The sequence below is a fragment of the Equus asinus genome, chromosome 2 (assembly GCF_041296235.1).
Source record: "Equus asinus isolate D_3611 breed Donkey chromosome 2, EquAss-T2T_v2, whole genome shotgun sequence".
Lineage (NCBI taxonomy): Eukaryota > Metazoa > Chordata > Mammalia > Perissodactyla > Equidae > Equus > Equus asinus.
This window is the reverse complement of record NC_091791.1, coordinates 128,511,884-128,530,474: the sequence shown is the minus strand read 5'-3', so window position 1 is coordinate 128,530,474 and position 18,591 is coordinate 128,511,884. Positions and strand designations below refer to the sequence as shown.

At 36.0% G+C, this 18,591-nt stretch overlaps 1 protein-coding gene across 13 annotated transcripts in view; it reads right to left on the bottom strand.

Moving 5' to 3' along the window:
* The window catches only part of MYO9A (myosin IXA), a 289,527-nt gene that overhangs the window by 4,994 nt on the left and 265,942 nt on the right, over window positions 1–18,591 (bottom strand). For all 13 annotated transcript variants that reach the window (XM_070498757.1, XM_014849679.3, XM_070498763.1 and 10 more), the window contains 2 exons: window positions 2,884–3,086; window positions 394–536 (listed from right to left, as the gene is read on the bottom strand). In XM_070498757.1, the coding sequence (XP_070354858.1) occupies window positions 394–536; window positions 2,884–3,086 (346 nt within the window). The remainder of the gene's footprint in view (window positions 1–393; window positions 537–2,883; window positions 3,087–18,591) is intronic.

The window sequence follows — 18,591 nt, the reverse complement described above, 5'->3', positions numbered from 1 at the left end:
ATGTCTCCCTGAGACATGTCAGGTAGTTAAATACCCCCCGCTTTGGTACAGTCCCATCTCACAGCAGGGCACAACTCCTGTTACCCCACCCTTAGAAAATGGACCATAGGTCAGTAAGACAACGTGTGTTGTGATTATTCGCTTTTTCTCTGTGGTAAATATAAGAGAAAACATTAAATTATACCAAAAAACTACACTACATTGAAGGCTTAGTCTGATGAACAATTTATATGGAACCTTCACAAAGATCAGTATATTTCAACTCCTTAGGACTTTGTCACCTTTTCGTGTAAGGTCAAGGCATTCTTGAAAGGGACTTTGTCTTAGCTTGGGAGTCCTTATTCCTCTTTTGCAAAACAAATCTGGAGTCTTTGGTCAAACATTTTCATTTACCTGATTTTTCAGAAATGGCACCTTCAGACTCAATATTCAAATTTTCTGAGCTATCGGCAGTTCCAATAGAGGCCTCAGACTCAAGGGTTTCATCATCAGAGGCACGTGGTTCCAGTACAAGCATCTCAAATGTTAGCTCCTCTCTGTAAGATACAACCAAGAAAACCATTAGCATTTGATAAGAAGTGGAAGGAAGACTACAAGAAAACAGACCTCCCATGAAAGTCAGAAATTTAAGAAGCAAAAACAGTCATATTTCTTACTCTTCTCACCAGGGTGGTGATAAGGACCTGTAAGCCACAGCAATGGTGAAGGTTAAAGACAGCAAAGCCTAGGACCCACAACAGGGCTAAGGGTGAGGTGGGTAAAGATGCTGCAGCCGTAGGATCTTTTGGTAAAATGAACTCTGGGCTGATAATCAGGAGATCAGGGTTCTAAACTCTAAACTCATTCATAATGCATCAGGAAATTACTTTCCTCTCTCTGGACCTCAGCTTCTTAAGCCACAAAACAAAGAGATTAAACTAGATAATCTCTAAGATTCCCTCCAGCTCTTAACTATTTTCCATGAAACTTTACCAACTGGCTACAGACTATACATTCTACCTTGATCACAGAGAGACCTCTAGATGAAGTAAAACATCGCTTGATCTTTTCTGTCCTTTGAAGCTTATGCCATCTCCACGGATAGTATTCTCTACTCCTCTTATCAATCACCCAACTACCTCTCAGTCATGCCTCCTCCCACATTCCCTGAAGTCTTTGGTCCTTGCTCCTAATCTTGCTTTCTCACTATTGCCGGACATCACCCCAATCTATTTAAATCAGTATCTTTGTAAAATCTGACGTCAGTACCCTAACACCAAACTTCCTTTATGTCTGCAACTTCTAATAACCTTTCTTCCACCTTATCCAGGCAACTTCCTCCAATGGGCAGATCCTAGAGTTTGTCATCACCTGAAAATATACTAGCTGTGAACCCAAAACTCCACTCTGTCCACAACCTCCTTATCCTTCCAATTCTTACTCCCTTTTTCATCAAGTCTCCTCCCTTTCAGAGCCATCTTAGCTTCACTTCCACTCTACCTAACTTGAACTAGTCATCCTTCAATACCTCCAATACTTAGCCTGAGATTCATGGACAATCTTTTCAAGGATAGTCTCACCAGCAACTCATTGCTGCAATTACAATTGTCATAAGCCATGTGCATTCACACCTCTGAGACTATACACATACTTTTTCCTTTCTTTGGAAAGACTTTCCCCCTCCTAGCAAATTCTTGTTCATCCTTCAATACCTGCAATACCATCTTCATCAAAGCTGAGTCAGGGCCTCTTTTCAGATCATTCTTATATCAAATAGCTAGGCCCTGGTCAATGTACACCACTTTTGCCTTACCATGTTTTGCACAGCTGAGCCCCAGATGCTTTTTTAGCTTGCCTAAGTTCTAGAATCAATCCTGACAGGCAAAAAGTACTTTAAGATTCATATTCCCTCATGCATCAAGCTCTCAGACCTGGGATCCTGGAACTCAGGAACAAAAATCCCCTTAAAATTTAAGAGTCATCATTGTCAACTAGAAGTAGTAAAAAGTACCTTTAAGGAGAACCCATGGGATATTCACAGTATCCCAAGATGTAGTTGTAACCCACCCCTGCTCCAGTGATGGTGGACATCACAGAGCTGCTTATTTGTTTCTCTCCTAAATTGCAACCAATTTCCCTACCCAGTATCCTAACATCCTCTAGAGTTGTCTTACCCTGACCATCTAGTTGCTGGCCCCACGGCTATACTGATCATCAGACAATAACTTTCCTTCATGGAGTTTTGAATAATGCCTCTTCTTAAAAGGGACTTTGTCTTAGCCTGGGAATCCTTATTACCCCCCTGCCTTTTTTTTTTTTTTTTTTTTTTGCTGAGGAAGATTCACCTTGAGCTAACATCTGTTGTTAATCTTCCTCTTTTCGCTTGAGGACAATTTGCCCTGAGCTAACATCTGTGCCAATCTTCCTCTATTTTGTATGTGGGTTGGTGCCACAGCACAGCCACCAACGAGTGGTGTAGGTCCGTGCCCGGGAACTGAACCCAGGCTGCTGAAGGGGAGTGTGCCAAACTTAACCACTAGACCATGGTGACAGCCCCACTTATTCCCATTTTTAAGACACATCTGTTCATTGAGGCTGGTCTCTGAGCTGTTAGGCATCTTGACTAAGACTGACACACCCGTCCCAGTCAGCCTCCCCAGAACCGTCACTGTAGCAGCTTTAAGTCTTCCTGCTCGTGGAGCTTCCTTCCCTGAGATGACAACTTTCACACTGTTACCTGAGTATAGGCAATGTGTCTTCTGTCATCTTTACATCCCCTGTATCATCGGATAGTGCTTGACATATAGGAGATATTTAATAAATAAGGAAAAATAAAGAAAGGCTAGAAGGGAGGAAGTGAAAGCAGATAATAACCAACTGCTCCCTTTCCTCCCGGAAACTCACTTCTCTTTCTGTAGGTTCTCAATCTGCTCAGTCAGTGCTCTCTCTTCCTGCTGCATAGCCGCTTGCTGCTGCTCTGTGATGTCAGTCTCCAAGACTGCCTCACTAGTCAAGGTCTCTTCTGGGACATCAGACATGGAGGGCAATCGGACTACAACAGGAGAGGATGGACTTGGATAGTTTCCTCGATGAAGACGCCCCTTTCCCTGCAAAGAAAAATACACATTAGACAGTAAATTGAGTGACTGTATTGGTTTTACATGGCCCATTTAGAATAACAAGTGTACTTCCATCACAACAGGTGAATGGTAGGAATAAATGGAAACATTCTGTGAGGCCTAAGATATTTATTGACATACCATCCATCAAACACATTTAGGTTGAGTATATCTTGTAAGAGCACTGGAAAATGGATACTTTGGTGGGTAGGAGCGTAAGAACACATTTTGTACTGAGATGAGATTCTTCTTTTAATCAAAGCTGCATCCATGCCAAACTAAATATCTGTACATGGCTATTTTAATTTAAATTAATTGAAATTAAACAGAAGTAAAAATTTAGTTCTGCATTCACACTAGCTATACTTCTGGTGCTCAATAACCACAGGTGGTTAGCGGCTACCATATTGAACAGTACAGATATAGAACATTTCCATCACTGCAGAAAGTTCTGATGGACAACACTGCTCTATAACTTTAACCTTGGAATGCACAATCTCTCTAGGAAAACTATAGAAACATGTCCTGAAACTCAGTTTTACTAAAAATAAAAAGGTCATTTATATACTGCATGGTGCTAGTGAGAGAGATTCTCTGAGAATAACTCAAGAAGCTTCCTTCTTGAGATCAGATGGGGAGAAAAATCTCATTGCTTTTAAATTGGTTACCTTATATATGACTCTAGCTTGTGATAATGGCAGACTAGGGATTTCAGATAAAACTTCCTGCTGAGAACAACTGGACCAAACATAAATCAGCCAACATATTCTTGAAGGCACTGGAGAGCTAACAAGGTAGACTAAGGAGAGGCTAGCCTAGCATTTAGGGCTAATCTAAATTTAAGAAGAGGTGGCTGAGAGTCTGAGCAAAGCTTTTGACAGACTATAGCAGGGGCCAGCAAACTATGGCCAGTGAGCCAAATCTGGCTTTGTGCCTGATTTTGTAAATAAAGTTTTACTGAAATAACATTCATGCTCATTAATTCACACATTGTTTATGGCTCTTCTGGAGAACAATGGCACCATTAATTGTTGCAATAGAGACTGTATGGTCCACAAAGCTTAAAAGATTTACTCTCTGGTCCATTACAGAACAAGTTTGCCAATCCCTGGGGCAGAGAATAAAAGTTGGAGCCCAGACCCACACAAGGGTGTGGGCTACTGCCTGGCAAAATCTCCATGCCTGATGTTGGGGTCCCCAAGGTTTGCATCTTAGATATAATGGTAAACTGAAATTATAATAGTCCTTGTAGACACTGCAGCCTATCTTCAAGTCATTTGAATGGCCCAGAAAATTATAATCCCTAAAAGTGGATTAAAGTAATCCCAGATTGCTAGTGTCCTAGGACCTGGCAGAAAAAAATGAAAACAGTCTTTGGAGGAAAGTAATATCATCTCAGGCCTCAAATTATTTTTACAAATAATTTTTCAAATACTATGTATGACACACAATCAAAGCTAACCAGGCACAAAAGGAGACCAAACAATGTAAATGAAAATCAGTAAAAACAACAGAAAACAGAAACCCTCAATGCCTCCAGATATTGTGGCTATCAGACTTAAATTAATCATGCTGAAGGAGACAGAAAGACATAGTTGAATTAGTGGACCAAAGTTACATCAGAAGAAAATATAAAAAATCAAGAAGAAAAAACAAAACAAAATAAAAACTTTTTTGGAAAAAATTCAGAAAAGAACATGAAAGACAAAGACATAACAAAAAGATCTACCATGTGTAAAAGAATACCAGGAGAGAGAGACCCTGTAGAAGATATATTGAAGAGATAATGGTAGAGTATTTTTCAAAACCAATTAAAGATATTAACCTAATGACTAAAGAAAGCCTTCAACCTCTAAGAAAAACAAATAAAAAGAAGTTCATACCTAGACACACTGCTAAAAATTAAAGGCAAGAGAAAATCTTAAAAGCAGTCAGAAAAAAAATGTATCTGCAACAAAGAAGCAACTACTAGATTCAAAGTTTACTTTTCAACAGAAACAATGAAAGGCAGAAAACAACAGATGGTATTTTCAAAGTGATGAAAGGAAAAAGTAACTGCCAACCTAGAATTCTATACATAGCAAAAACTACCTTCAAGAATGAAGTTGAAATAAACACATTTTCAGACAGACCAAGACAGAGAAATCTGTCACCAGTAGACCTACTCTAAAGAAATACTAAAGGGCAGATAGAAAATGACCCAAGAAGAAAAGTTAGGGAGGAAGAAGTGAATGCCAATGAAAATGGTAAATACGTGATTAAGTCTAAATGAATATTGACTGCGTAAAACATAAGAACAACATGTTGGATTGAAAATATACAGGTGGTTAAAAACACAACAACAATAGCAACTATATCATATAACAACTAAAGCATATTAAAGCCCTTGCATTATCTGGTGAAAAGATAAAAGTACTAATTAACAGACTTTGATAGGTCTTAGATTTATGTTGTAATCTGTAAGTTAACTACTAAAAGAAAAAGAGTGTAAAACTTGTAAACTAACAAAAGAAAAAATGGAATAATAAAAAGTAGTCAAAAGAAAAAGGCAAAAAGAACAAAAAAAGGGCAAGAAACAAAAGAAAAGGAACATATTTCAGGTAGGAAAAATAAAAAGCACATAATAAAACAGATTTAAATTAAAAAAACAGAACCACACAGCGATTACATTAAATGTAAATAGATTAAGACATACCATGTCTAACCAAAAGAAAACTGGTATAGCTATATTAATTCTAGACAAAGTAAACTTTAAGGTAAAAAGTGTGACCTTTGATAAACAGAGATATTAGACAATGATAAAAGTTCAAATTATGAAGAAGATATAACATTTCCAAATTTGTAAGTATCTAAGAAATGGCTTCCGAAGACTTAAAGTAAAATATTGACAGAAATACTCAAAGAAATACACAAAGCTATAATCAGCAAACAAGTGTGTACACACAAATTAGTAAAGCTATCAAACTGAACTTAATAAACAAGTGATATAATAGACATATATAGATTTCAGTATTTAACAACTACAGAACACTCGTTCTTGTAAAGCACATACAGCAAGACAATAAATTTTAAAGGGCTGAAATAATTTATCTGACTGGTAAAGTAATTTAAAGTAAGTTTTCTGATAGGGCGATAACAAAGAGAAAACTAAAAATCCCTGTATATTCAGCAATTTAAGAAATAGATTCTAAAACACCCATGGCCAAAGGAAAAATCACAACAGAAATTAGAAAATACTTTGAATTAAACAACAATATCAAAATCTGTGGGATACAGTTTAACTCTGCCTACCTTAAAGTAACAGCCTTATATGTACATATTAGGGGAAAAAACAGGTTAAAAATTAAAGAGTTATCTCTATTTCAACTATTTCAGGAAGGTAAAGAACAACAAAACAAACCCAAGGAGAGAAAAAGAAATAAAGACAAGAGTAAATAAACTTTAAAAAAAGAGGACCGAGGCTGGCCTGGTGGTGTAGTGGTTGGGTTCGTGCGCTCCACTTCAGCAGCTCAGCATTTGTGGGTGCGGATCCCAGGCAGGGACCTGGCAACACTCATTGGGCCACGCTATGGTGGCATCCCACATAAAATAGAGGAAGATTAGCACAGATGTTAGCTCAGCAACAGTCTTCCTCAAGCATAAAGAGGAAGAGTGGCAACAGATGTTAGCTCAGGGCCATTCTCCCTCACACACACACACAAAAAAGAGGACCAAAGACAAAATGTAGCTCTTTGAAAAGACTAATAAAAGATTTAAAACCCTGGCAAATTGATGAAGATAAAAAGAGAATTCACAAATAACCAAAGGCAGGAATGAAAAACAGAACATCACCACAAATCTTATAAACATGAAAAGGAGAAGAGGCCACTATGAACAACTTTATGTCAATAAATCTGAATTTTTATGCAAAGTGGAGAAATTTCTACAAAAATCCAAGTAATTAATAGTGTCAAAGAAGAAACAAAAAATGTGAATAATCTCATAAATTGACTCTATAAATGAAACCTTTTGAGAGAGAAAACCCTAGGCCTAGATGACTTCATTAGCAAACAAGCAGAAGAAATAACACACAAATTCTTCCACAGAATTTTGAAAAAGGCCTATTCCCCAACTCATTTTCAGAGGCTAGCATAACCTTGGTATCAAAACATAACAAGGATATTAAAAGGACTATTATCGGACAATTTTACTCATAACATAGGTATAAAAATTCTAAACAATATATTATAAACTGAATCACGAAATATATAAGAAGGATATTACCTCATGACTAAGTTGGATTGATTGCAGTAGTATAATGATGGTTTAACTTTCTAAATTCCCTTGGTGTAATATGTCATATCAATAAAATTAAAAAGTCTCATGAATACCTCAATACATGCAGGAAAGGCATTTCATAAAATTCAGTATTAAATCACAATAACAATTCTTAGAAAACCAGAAATAGAAGGGAACAAACTTAATCTCATAAAGCATCTACAAAAATTTCACAACAAACATCATACTTAGTGATAAAAGTTGAAAGCTTCCCCTTGGAGGTTGGGAACATGCCAAGAATGATCCCTATCCCCCTTTCCTTTCAACACTATACTGAAGGCTCTACCAACATAAGAAAAAGAAATAAAAGGCATAAGGACTATAAAAGAACAAATTAAACTATTGTTATTCATGAACAATATGACTATAGAAGTAGGAAATCCAAAAGAATCCACAGAAAAATTATTAGAGTGAGTTCAGCAAGGTTGCTAGACATAAGGTGAAAAATACCAAAATCAACTGTACTTTTACTTAACAAGCAACAAATAGAATACAAAAATCTTTAAATAACATTCATAATTGTATTAAAAATATTCCAATTCTAGTAATAATCTAAACTAAAGATGTGCAAGATCGCTACACACAAAACTTATAAAACACTTTTGAGAGGAATTAATGATCTAAGTGAACAGAGAGATACATATCATGTTTACAGATGGGAACAATTAAAATTGTAAAAATGTCAATTCTCCCTAAAGTGCATTACCTATAAATTCAAAGCAGTCTCAATAAAAATCACAAGAGAATTTTTGTGAGGCTGATTCTATAATTTCTACGGCAGTGTAAAGAGCCAAGAAGAATCAAAATACTGTTGAAGAAGAAGATAGGATGACTTTTCTAGCAGATATTTTCGGAAAGCTATAGTAATTAAAATAGTGGTGTTGGTACAAAGATAGTCAAAGTAGAGGGCCTAGAAACAGATCCATGCATACTCCTGATTTATAACAAAAGGGGAACTTCAGGGCAGTATGGAAAGGATGCTTTTTAATAAATGGTGCTGGGAAAACTGAATGATCCATGTGTAAATATAAAAACCACTCCCTACATTATACCACATAGAAAAATTGTCTCTAGGTTAATATAAAGGCAAAACAATAAAACTTTTATAAGATAATAAAGCTTATCTTCATAACCTCAGGTGGTAAAAAAGTTCTTCAACATGACCCAAAAAGTGCTAGCTTAAAGGAAAAGACTGATAAATTAGACTACATTAAAATTAAGAACCTCTGTTCATCAAAAGACAGCTTTAGGGGTGGAAGAAGACATTTTCGACAGAAGTAACCAATAAACGGCTTGCATCCAGAATTCATAAAGAAATACTACAGATCAGAAAAAGACAGACAACTCCATTAGAAAAATGGGCAAGAGCTTTGAAAGGGTTCTTCACAAAAGAGGATATCCAAATGACCAAGACACTATGAAAAGGTGCTTAAATACATTACTGTCACAGCACAAAAATACAAATTAAAACCACAATGACACTCTCATTAGAACAGCTAAAATTAAGGAGTCTGGCAATATAATTGCTGGGGAGGAGGTGCAGCAATTGGGAACTCATTCACTGCTGGAATAGTACAACAATTTTGTGGAAAAATTTGGCATTATGTACTAAAGTTGAAGATACATGTATGCTGTGACCCAGTAATTCCAGTCCTATATGCCACTAATAAAAATAAATGCATGTGTCCACCAAAAATACTGTATCAGTATGTTCACAGCAGCATTATTCATAGTTTTCCAAACACAAGCCAAATGTCATCAATACTAGAATGGATAAACTGTGGGAGACACATACACTGGAATACAATACAGTAACAAAAATGAGCTACAACTAAACACAACAATATGGGTAAGTCTTACATAAGGTTGAGTGAAATAAGTCAGATATAAAATAATACATGTTATATGATTCCATTTACATAGGGTTTAATAACAGGCAAAACAAAACTATAGTGCTCAGGGATACACACTTTAGTGGGAAAACAACAAAGAAAACAGGGTAAGTGATTAACATAAAACTCAGGTTACTGCTTACCTTTGTGGGGAGAGAAAGGATTGTGATGGGAAAGAGAAAGAGGAGAGTTTCTGGAGTGCTGGCAATGTTCTCTTTCTTGACCTGAGGGTGGTATGAGGATGTTTACTTTATAATTCATTAAGATGTATATGTACGTTTCTGTGCTCTTCCATATGTGTTGTATTTCACAATAAAAAAGATATTTTAAGAGCTCCTTTTCAAAGTTAGCTATTTATGCAATAGACTAATATCTTCTGAATAGCATGGGACAATAAACTGACAGATTTCTGAGTTGATCTTGGGAAAAAAGAAGGAAGATATGCTGTCTCAGAAATAGAAAGTGCTGATCTAGCCCAGGTGGTGAGGGGAAAGTAGAGGACAGTTCTAAGGGCATTCAGGCTCTTTTAAACTCGTGCTTTCTAAAACACGCAACAGTATGAAAATCAGGAGGATTACAAGATTGCTATTCACCTTTAGTTCTGAGATCAAAAAGTAAAAAATATATTAAGAAAAATATTCTAAGAAAAAGGCCCTCAAAACAGAAGATCAGTCAGCAAATTTAACAAAGCATGACTCAGAGAAGATGGCACTGTGGAATGGAGGCAGAGAACAGGGTTTGGAGTTACTATCAACATAGTGTTAAAGTCCATATTGACCAGTGAGAATTACACTATAAATTCCAGGACATCTTCCCATTCCATTTAATTTTGATTATTTCAATGAAGCCAAATAAATACGTAGAAAAATGTGATATAAAAGCCTCAGGGAGCTGGAAAAATCGAGCTTATCCCTAGTATAGACTCCGTAGTATTCAGTAAGAGTTGCCTTTGTTTAGCGTTCATACTAAACTGCCTGAGTACTGTATCATGGGTTAGCTAAGAATCACTTAAAATAGCTGAAGAAAATCAAATAAGCTCTACAGGTCTGTCTCTTTGAAGACAGCATCAAACCAAGATGAAGGAAAAGCTGAAACCTCTACAGCCCAGAGTTCTCTTACAAGGTCAAAGAAAGAAATTCTTAAAGTTGATTACATAGAGGTTTTAGAAGCATGGGAAAATGCTATTGTCTTTCTCCTATTTTATTATAGGGGCTTCTTCTTATTAATTAGGGAAAATTAGACTTTGTGACAAGAGTTATAAATATTTTCTTATGGTGTATCATCTTTGTTTTGCCTTGCTTATGGTCATTCTTATCATGTAGCAATACTTGATACCAGTGCTGATGAACCTATCCACTTTTCTTTTAATGGCTTTATATAATAGAAAAGCCTACTCTACTCCAAGAGAAGTATATGGCAGTATACTTTTCTATCATAATAGGAATTTTGTTGGTTTTGATTGATCACACACTTTATGAACAATTTGTACCCAATTCTTAATTTAAGTATTGTAAAACCTGTAAAGCCATATTGTCATCCTTTCTGAATAGTTATTCCAGTGACTTTCCAGCTTAATCTTTAGAGACAAATTATTCCTAAAATCAGGATATCAACTGCAATTATCTTCAAGTGTTTTAAGTGTTAGGTCTAAAATCCTACTAATCCATGATTTGATATCACGCACAATATTCAAATTTCCAATCCCTCACAGGATATTAACAAAGTTACTAGGAAAAGCTGGACTACTGCTACTAAAGACGTCACAGATAAAACACCATTCTGACACAGAGCCAAGACCAGGGAGCAATTTAACACATTATCAAGCTTACAGAGAGTTAACAATTTTCAGTATGTACAGAAAAATAAACTAGCACTTGATTTCACCCTTTCAAAATGGGAAGAAATAGGATTCCTTTCTTCCTAAAAAACATGTTCTTAACTGAACTCATAGAAACAGAGAGTAGACTGGTGGTTGCCAGGGGCTGGGGAAAATGGGTGATAGTGTTCAAACGGTAAAAATTTCCAGTTATAAGGTAAATAAAGTCTAGGGATATAATGTATAGCATGCAAAAGTAGATAACAATATTGTATTGTATACTTGAAAGTTGCTAAGAGAGTAGATCTTAAATGTTCTCACCACCAAAAAAAGAAGATACCTATGTGAGGTGACGGATGTGTTAACTAACCTTTTTGTGGTAATCATTTCACCACTTGATGATATATACATATATCAAATCATCACACTGTACACCTTAAACTTACACAATTTAATATCTAAATAAAACAGAGGAAAAAGAAAAAAAGCTTTTAGAGCTCTAAAAAGGTCACATTTACAACACAGTGACTAAAAAAAGTTCTTCTAGATTATTCAAGGATTGTAATACAGGGACCACTGACTTGATAAATGATATTAATTTAATCACACAGCTTTCATTTCTCTGTTTTTGAAGTGTTTTTAGTTTCTTGGTTAGCCACTTTAGTCTGTTTTCCTTTTGCTCCCTTTCCCTTGCTTTTTCCCCCTAAAGATTTATCCTTTTCTGTCACCTTTTATGGCTTGGTTTTAACTTTTGTAGGAAAAGGTCTAGCTGACAGCTTTGTTGATTTCTTCTTGGGTTCTTCCATAGCTGCCCTCTCAGCTGAACTGAACCTCTTGGGCACTGTGGCAGTGTGAAGGTGAAGAGGTGGGATGCTGGAGCGCCTACAGGATGCAGGGCAGTGAGCGGCTCTGCAAAGCTAGTGTCTGAGCCATACTTGGGTACTTTAATTTTGTATTTTTCACAGCCTTTGATTCATTGGATCAACGTTTTGATTTTTCTTGTCTTTTCCCTACATGGCTATTCGTTTTTCCTTCACCATTTACTGCATAATATACCTTTGAAATGCTACTCACTTTGTTCTATAAGCCTTTTTCTTTTTTTAAGGATTTTCCTAGTTTTTCTTCTTCTTTATTTTCTTCTTATTAATTTTAGTATCAACTTATCAAGGTCTCCCCCCAAATATTATTTTGCTTTTTTTAATTGAGATTGTATTTTTAGGTAAAGGCTTACAAAACTGTTTCCAAAACTCTTTTCCAATTCCAAGTCTATGAGAATTTGTCTTTTGCCAATGTTCTAGCTCAAGACCCCTGAAAACCTGATAAAGGCAGCACATAAATGATGTTACTAGACAACATTGTCTCTGGCAAAAATTACCCAGATTGGTAAAAACTGCATCTGGAGAAAAAGGAATGATAAATTATAAATATCTGGTAGGAAGCCATATATTTGGACTTCCCTGAGTGTGGAGGAGTCTGTTCCAATTAGACATATGCCTTGCAGGCTCCCCAGAAACTACGTCTGGGGAATTTTATGAACAATACTGACTCCTGTGGAGGCATGAAACTTCTAAGGCAGAAGGGATCTGTACTCACTGGTTGTGGATCTCTTTTTCCTTGCAATTGAGCTGTGACTTGGGAGGCTAAAGATAACTAACTCCCTGATGGCTATGTGGCAGCATGGGCTGCTACAAGGAGTCTGGCAGAAGAGTAAGAACTTATCCTACTTGCTGGCATGTTGTGCTTCCTGTCCCATATCTTTCTAAGTGATTCTGATGCCAAGTGTAGCCCATGGTAGTCTTATAAGTCTGAAAGTTTAGTTGAGTCTAATAAGATATCCTCTCTCCATCCTGTTGGCAGTAGAACAATAAAAGAATAGAGGAATTTGGGAAGAACTTACACCTTTATAAAATTTAGTCTTCCTTTCCAAATGTATTTGTTCAAGTCTTCTTTTGTAATTCTTGGAGTTTTAAGGCTTTCTTTGTACAAATCTTCCACATTTCTTTAAGTTTACTGCTTGGTATTTTGTGTTGCTGTTTTCATTGTGTGCTAACGCAAATGGGCATTTTTCTTCCATTATATCATCCAATTGGTTGTATATATATATCAAAGTTATTAACTATTAATTACACCCAGACAGCCTACTGAATTCTTTTATAATCTGTAATTGTTTAATTGATTTTCTTGAGTTTTGCATATATACAACCATAATGGAAATAGTGATAATTTTACCTCTTCTTTTCCATTTTATACCTCTGATTCCTTTTTATTATCTAATTGCATCAGCTAGTACCTCCAGATCAATGTCAAATAATAATGGGGATAAAGGACATCCTTACCTTTTCATGATTTTAATCAGAACACTTCCAATGTTTCCCCATTAGCAAGATGCTGGCTTTTGAGTTGAGACAGATATACTTTATCATGCTAAGGAATTATAGATATATTCCTATTTTAATAAGAATTCTTAAAAATAATACTTATGTAATTATATCAAATGCCTTTTAAATATCAATGAGGATGTGATTTTTTCCCCCAAAGATCAATTAACATGGTGAATTATCTTAACAGATCTCTAATATGGAATCATGCTTTCATTCCTAGGTTAAATCTCACTTGGTCAAGGTTTATGTTTATGGCCTATGCTTGCTAATATTTTAACTTTGGATTTTTGGATTAATATTCATAGATGAGGCAGTTCTGAATTTATATATCAAGTGTTTTATTGACATATGTGTATGTGTGTGTGTGTGTGTATATCTCCCTCTCTCAATGTATCAAGTGCTGTTCTTATGGCTTTAGAAATATTAACTCATATAATCCTGTGAGTTGGGTACTATTAACTGCAATTTATAGATGAGAAAACAGAGACATGGAGATTAAATGACTTGCTCACGTCACAATAGCTAGTAAACGGGTGCTTGGATTTGAACGCAAAAGTCTAGTCCAGAGGCCATCCTGTACTCTGCTGCCTTTAATACTTTTGTGTGCATTTTTTATCAGTTTTTCTTTTTTGTGGGGGTGAGTATCAGTGTTATACTCTTTTCATAAAAAATAGACCTTTTCCCTCTCCACTCTGGAACAGCTTAAATTGTATTGCAACTGTCTTTAAAGGTTGGTAAAATTCCTCTGTGAAACTGTAAATGTGTGGTGTTTTTATAGGAGGAAACTCTCAGACAACTTTCTCTATCTCTGGTAATTGGTCTGTTGATAGTCTTTTTTTTAGAGGTAGTTTTGGTAAAGTATATTTTCCTAGAAAACTTTCCATTTTGAGACTTATTTCAGAGTTGAATGAAGATGCAGTAGCTATCCTTCAAGATGACTCCTGATCATTCTAATCTCTTGGTATTCACGTCCTTGTGGAGTCCCTTCCACACCGAATAGGGCTGATCTGTGTGATTACTGTAGAGATGACAGAGTATAACTTTTGAGGCTAGGGTATAAAAGACATTGTGAGCTTCCACTTAGCTCTCCCTTGGATCATTTGCTCTGGAAAAAGTCATTCGGACACTCAAGTAGCCCTATGGAGAGGTTTACATGGTGAAGAACTGAGGCCTGCCAACAGTAAGCACCAATAAGCTAGCAATTTGAATAAGATATCTTGAAAGCAAATCCTATAGCCCCAGTCAAGCCTTCAAATAACTGCAGCCCTGGCTGACATTTTGACTACAAGCTCATGAGAGACCCTGCCAGAACCAGCCAGATAAGCTGCTCCTGAATTCCTGACCCACAAAAATATATGTATGAGATAATAAATGTTTATTGTTGTTTTAAGTTATTAAGTTTTAGAGTAATTTGTTACACAGCAATAGATAACTAACACAACAGTAGTTTTTTACATGACTCTTAATTTTCACTGTTATCCACGATAATTCCTTCCTTATTTCTTATTTGTGACTTTGCACCTACTCCACTTTAATTAGATTAGCTAATGATTTGTTTTTCAAAGAATCAATTTTTAATTTATTAGTTTCACCATTTTTTTCTAATTTATTTCCTTCTTTTACTTTCATTATTACCTTTCTTCTGCTCTCCTTAAGTTTATTTTGTTGTTCTATTTCTAACTTCTGGATTTAGATGTTTATTTTCATTTTTCTTGTTTTTAAGTTTTTAAGGCAATAAAATTTTCTCTGAACACTGCTTTAGCTTTACATCCCATAGACTCAGATATATAGCGTTTTTATTCTAATTTTAAAATTACTCAATGATTTCAGTTTAGTTTTCTTCTTTGCCTTTGAGGTTTTTCTTGTGGCTTGATTTTTCCCCCAGACTTCTTATTATTTAATTAATTTTTATTATGATATATTTTATAACTAAAGATAATATAAAACTTACAATTACAGTTTCAAAAATAATAAAACAAACACCTGTACAGCCACTGCCCAGATTAAGAACTACAACATCACCAATGTCACTGAAGTGTTGCAGCCTAATTTTGAAAATATTCAATGGGCAGCCAAAAAAAGTATACATTTTCTCTTTGTGGGTACAGAATTACATGTATACACACATTAGATCAATCATTAATTGTGTTATTTAAGTATATTCACTTTAAACAATCTTTTTCTGGTATCAATTATTCCCTAAAAATGAAGACATTCTGTGGTTAAAAATAAAATTCACATTCCACCCCAATAGACAGATTGCCCTGAAATCTTAGGATGCTCTTTAGCTACACTTACTGTGAACTTTGAAGGAGATGTAGGAGGAAATTTTAATACTATGGCTGAAAAATAATAACTAACATTAGCTCCCATTCCCTATCATAAATATAAAAGTAAGATATAAAGCACCAAACTTACATTAAGTGCTAAATTATCCATGAGACTTTCTAAGTCCTGGTTCACCCTCATGGCCCCATAGTGCTAATGTCTCAGTATGCTTCAAAACAAAGCCTATTTTGGTTTTAACTTGTAAGGCCTCTCTTCTGCACAATTACATATCCAAGTTTCTAGCAGTTCTTAATTACACAGCTTTTTCCAGAATTAAACCTTATACATAGTCTTTGTATCAACATGCCTTTCTCCAACTGGTTAGTTCTGACTCACCCCTTAAGATCTAGCTCACATGTCACTTCCTCTACAGCCCTTCCCAGTACTCTCAGGCAGAATTAAGTACTTCTTCCTTAGTACTCTCACCACACAGTGCACAGTACTGTCTGATCCCTCCCTCCCTCCTTTTAGAACATTTTTTCCAATACCCACAAATTCAGTCATTTAGTCATGTAGACTTGCCGTCCTTTGTCTGAGGAAGGCTATAAATGATTCTATGTCTACTTCTTCTAAGAATGATATTCTGAAAGAGAGATCCTTTACTATCTGCTTTGGGTCAGAATTCTGTGAGATCAGTCTATAACGGGCTTCCCTAGTATTCTGTGAGACTTGTCTGTAATAGGCTTCCCTACTGTAACAAAATATTGGGAACCAAATGCTTTAATGGGGAAGATCCAAGTGAAGATACCCTCTTTGAGGTCATCCTCAGTTGGGCCCAACACTTCCATTTTCTCCTAAGGCTTAAAGAGATAACAATATGAGTAGAATTACACCAAAAGTGTTAAAATGAATAAGGCTTATGAGGAGAGTTTTGATTTCTCTTGAAAATGCTATGAGGCTCATGACAGAGAAAGGTTACAGGAAGAAATGGCAAGGCATGATCAACGGGGCACAAAGAAGCTTAATACTATGAGTCAGAGTAAGCCCAAACAACTGAAGATAGATGAAGTTAGAGAGATACTTGTGGTGGTGATAAAGGAATGGATTGCACTACCCTTAAAAAATCTGATGACTAAGTAAGGAAAGACATCACCAGAGAGTCATGATACTTTATGAAGATCCAAGGAAAGTATAGGTAACAGGGGTTTCTCCATGAATTGAATATATAAGAAGGAGAAACTGAATACCACCTAGATAGGACTGTATATAATTAGCTATAGCACAAATCTCAGAATCTTAATGAAAAAATTTTACTCCAAAATAGCACATTGGGCCAAGATGAGAGATCACTATTGAGTGTCTTTTGTTAAGTCAAAAAAATAGGAAGCAAGGAATTGAACTATCAGACCACTTGCTAAGGAGTCTGCTTTCCTGGTAAGGAGAGGTCCTTATATCGAAGGTTTTCTAGGAGACTGTTTTGCATAATGTTATAATTAGGTAAGCCGGCTCGTTCAAAAATCCCAATGCTTGTTGTTATGGTTCACCAGATAATGAGGATTAGTAAGCACTTTAAACACAGCCAGTTAAGTGTTTGTGTGCATTTACGTCTTGCACATGAAAAGAAATTATCCTCACCAAATATTTCTGTGCAATGCAGTGAGCCAGCATACTTGGGTAAATGGCAGACATTTTCTTTAAAAATGTATGAAGGGAGCCCACTACAAGTGCAACATATGACAATATTTGTTGTCAATGATAAAACTTCAAGCTTAAAAACAAATATCAGAATTTTGGAATACTTGAACTGCCCGGTGAGTTTGACAGCTGCCCAATACTTAAAGATTTTCTGAAGAGACTGGTGGCGATATTAATGAATGTGATTTTTGGTATTATATACTGAAACAACATTTAAAATACCTGCATAACTCAGTGAACCAATATTTTCCAAATGACCCACTTATGACATTATGAAGCCCTATACGAGTAAAAGATCTTTCCAAAGTGCAAAATAACCAAGAGATTTTAATGTCACAGAATACGAAATGTTAATTGATATGGCTTCACATTCCATACTGCAACTAAACTGTAAGAAACTAAAAATTATTCATTTTGGCTGTAGGACCAAAGAGTATTCAAAATTATCTGAGCAATCAAGATCAGAAGTATATCGACCATAGTAGATGAGAAATCTTCCCTCACTCCAGATACCACAGCTCCCTAAGCCTGTTTCAACAGAAATGAGTTTGAATCTCTTAATGGCATTTTTATAAGAGCTACAAGCTATCCGTTTTAGAAAGCAGAACTGAGGCAGGCTCCTTTTCATCTACAAGGCCAACATTCTATGAAGGAGAAGGAAACTCAGCTTTGGATCATGAGCAGATGCTGAGTAGACACGTCAAATGAAGGAAGGATTAAGTTATTTTAGGGGAGGTCTGAGGGAAAACATCTGCTTTCTTTGTCAAGAAACATGTTCCTGAGCTATCTTCCTGGTCTTGTGAGAAATACCAAAAACTACGATAAACTAAAATACTGGTTCTAATTCTTTAATCTTCTGTAATAGAAACATCTATACCCTGCCATAGCCTCAGGGTAGGTAAAGCCTATTCCCCACTCCTTGATTTACTCTGGCCAGCTGGATACGAGCAGACATTATGGGAGCAGAAACATGCACAGCTGATCTTACCAATTCATGTGATGCAGACATTGTCACGAGAAAAACATATCCCAGATAGTTTACTGGTTCAAGAATAATAAGAGATGTGTCGAACAGAGCAACCTGCAGCCTACCGTAAATCAGCTGAACCCAGCCACCTCACAGA